The following is a 3,230-nucleotide window of genomic DNA, read 5'->3' on the forward strand; positions in this document are numbered from 1 at the left end:
AGACTTCATGTATGCTGCTGTGCCCTTGGCTGCAGCGATGATGACATACGGAACTCGGTCGCCCAAATTGGGAGCGCTCCCTGCATCTCTCTTCCTCATCCTACAACAGAAGCAAGAACAACAGTTATTTCTTTATGAACTTTTATCAATCTTAACTTTAACTTCCCAGTACAATTTTGGTGTCGTAGGATAACCAGTAAGTTCTTTAATGCCCAGGTCACATGCAATCATAATATACACGTCCAATGCAACTTCCAGCTTTACATCCTGAAGCCGTCACAGCCTGAAGTCCTGTGCTCCAGTAAGAAAATATGTGTAAACTGCCCTTCACAAGGACACAACATTCCAAACCAGAACCTTAGCAGCCAGTCCCTTGTCCCACCTTTCTGCCAGCTCCACATGAGCCTGTTTAGCTGCGTACTCGTCCCCTTCCTTGGTCAGCTCCTTGGTGATGACCAGCTGGGAGATGTCCACACGGTTACACAGCAGGTCAGAGATCACCTGTTTAGCGTGGTCAATAGCACCCTGGGGATCCCTGAAGCCAAGATCACAGAAATAAGCGACAGTGTGAGCACTGAGAGGTTTATTCTTATTAACCTACTTTTACCTGAGGGATTATCTGCCACTTTGAAATACAATGTATTTGAACTTTAAGTTTGAGAGATCTCTAGTGCATACATGTACATGTGTAGTTTAGATGTGCAGGAGTGCATTGCACTGGACACTTTACTTTCAATACACATTTTTCAGGGTGAAAGATACATGTGTGACTCAGAGCATACTCATTTTGGAGTAGACAGGAAGCACCAAGCAAATCATTAGGGCAATATATTCCATAGATGGACAGCATGATCTTCAGATCCTGACCCACTAATCTCATCAAGCTTCTACTTCTCAAACCTTTTTCTTAACGGTCTAAATTCAAAACATGAAAATGGCCACACAGTATTTACAGCTGGACACTATCTAATAATTTACTGGTAAATGCCTAGCTAGAACATTTTATAGTCACCTGTAGATAAGGAGTTTCTGCAGACATGTGTTTATGAGGTGAGCCACTAGGGGGCAGTTGTCCCGGCGCACAGTCTCGATGCCCTTACAGTCCATCTTGTCGTGGACCTCAGGGCGAGTGAAGTACAGCCCAGCATAACGCTTCTTGTTGATCAGCAGATAGGGGAAATATACCTGGCAGAGTTAACAGAAGAGTTAAAAAATTACCCAGAAGATAACATAATAATGTTTACTAGTATGGTGTAAAATATCTCTGTAGATGAAAGAACCCTACACACGGAGAAAGCATGGAAAAGCATAATGCATCACATCAGTTGAGGATGACAAAATATGAATGATAATAATACAGCCAACATAGTAAGCAAAAGAATAAAATTTTCATCTTAAGAATCTTGAGTTCAATCATATGTGACTGGATTGTGCACTATGAAAGTAAAAATCCTGAACACTAATTTTTAAAACATCAAAGTAAAATCCTTGCCAACCTTTTCAAACTCCAGTTTGACAGGATGGGGGAATTTTGCTGACACAGCCTGTGCCGCCTCCTTCCCCAGTTCCATGGCTTCTGCCACAGTGTCCACTCCAAACTTTACCATTACGGAGTCTGTGTCACCATAGATAACCTGCAGACACAGCAACTCTTTAGTACTACATATTGGACATGTACTCTGCTGCATTTAGAGCCATATATGGCAGAACCACTGACATCAATAAGCCGGGTAACTTAAGACTAACACATTGAAAAATGATGTTACAGAGACTTTCTTAAGAATGTCTTGGATACCTGAAATGTGCAGATGTCAGGGATTACTGATGCTGCATTTTGTAGCTACATTTAAATTCACCGTTAATCATAATAAAGTGGCAGTCTTATGTTAACTGGCTTAAAAACATTTTCACACTCAATGCCCTTTATGACGTTTGTGATATGGGTATTATTTCATCTAGACATATACAAGAATTCTAGTGCCTAAGTTTTACTTCCATGCCTAATAATTACTCACAACTATAAAACCCACCTTAGCATCATGTTTGTGCCCCAATGCTATCCTGTATGTGTCCTCCACAAACTGTCTGGTCTGTTCAATCATGGTCCTGCCAAACGCTGTGACACTCTGAGGGAATAGAACACAACACAACAATGTGTACATGTAGCAGTTTAGTTGTTCCTGCAAACACAAACACTTACACACAGACAAACCGGATATAATACCTCAGACCATACCAAGAAAAATAAAACAACTATGTTCCATGACAAATAAGAGAGTTGCACTGATGGTTGAAGAGCAGTGCTGAAAGGCTCCCACATACCTGAGATATCTCCAGACAGGGCAGCTTGCCGACCTGTGCTCCTGTGAACCCGTACACAGAGTTAGCACTGATCTTCAGGGCCAGCTGACGGCCGTCCAGCACAGACTTACGGAAGGGGTCAGTCTCTTTCTTCAGGTCAGCTTTGGCCCTTTTGGAAAAAAAAAACAAGAGACATGCGATTTTCATACAGAAACATGGGGCAGTTTTGTATAGTACAAATACAAATTGTCCAAACCTAGTGATGGACAGGTGTAGTTGTCTCCGCATCCCTCGTTGTCAGGCAGACAGAATACTTCAGGTGATTGAGCCTGTCCACCCCCGTGTAGACTCTAGTTGGTATCGCCCAAAGTTGAAGGGTCACCCTCCCTGCGCATGCGCACCAGTCTAAAGTTTTTCAGCTCCACCTGGCCGAAGCCCTCTCGGGATGGGTCGTGCCGGAACTCGTGGAGAACTGCACCAGTCAGGGAGGGTGTCTGCCTGACAACGAGGGATGCGGAGACAACTACACCTGTCCATCACTAGGTTTGGACAATTTGTATTTGTCTACCGCATTCCCTCTTATGTCAGGCAGACAGAATACTTCAGGTGAGATTTGTAGCTGCTGAGGCCAGGACGTTTCTTCCGAATGAAGCTGACCCCACCGGTCTGTTGTAGAATTTCTTAAAAGTAGAAGCTGTAGACCAATTAGCTGCTGCTAGAATGTCCTTGGTTGATACGCCCTGTCGTGCCGCAGCAGAAACAGACGCCCCTCTAGTTGAGTGTCCGGTGAACCTTGAGGTGTCGATCCCGGCCTCTTGTAACACAGTTTTTAGCCATCTAGCGATGGTAGACGTAGATACCGCCTGGTGTGGCTCCACAAGAGCTCTAAACAGAATACTGTCGCACAAACGAAAACTTCTAGTTCTTGA

The 3,230-nt window shown here is 43.8% G+C and overlaps 1 protein-coding gene across 1 annotated transcript in view; it reads right to left on the reverse strand.

The window, feature by feature from the left end:
• LOC109475474 (DNA polymerase delta catalytic subunit-like) overlaps positions 1-3,230 on the reverse strand; it is a 23,134-nt gene that overhangs the window by 4,430 nt on the left and 15,474 nt on the right. Inside the window, exons 18-20 of the mRNA XM_019776093.1 lie at positions 1,497-1,634; positions 1,013-1,185; positions 383-535 (exon numbers count right to left, since the gene is read on the reverse strand). Coding sequence (XP_019631652.1) covers positions 383-535; positions 1,013-1,185; positions 1,497-1,634 — 464 coding nt within the window. The remainder of the gene's footprint in view (positions 1-382; positions 536-1,012; positions 1,186-1,496; positions 1,635-3,230) is intronic.

Source organism: Branchiostoma belcheri, unplaced genomic scaffold, assembly GCF_001625305.1.
Source record: "Branchiostoma belcheri isolate BF01 breed outbred unplaced genomic scaffold, Haploidv18h27 scaffold34, whole genome shotgun sequence".
In the NCBI taxonomy this organism is placed as follows: Eukaryota; Metazoa; Chordata; class Leptocardii; order Amphioxiformes; family Branchiostomatidae; genus Branchiostoma; species Branchiostoma belcheri.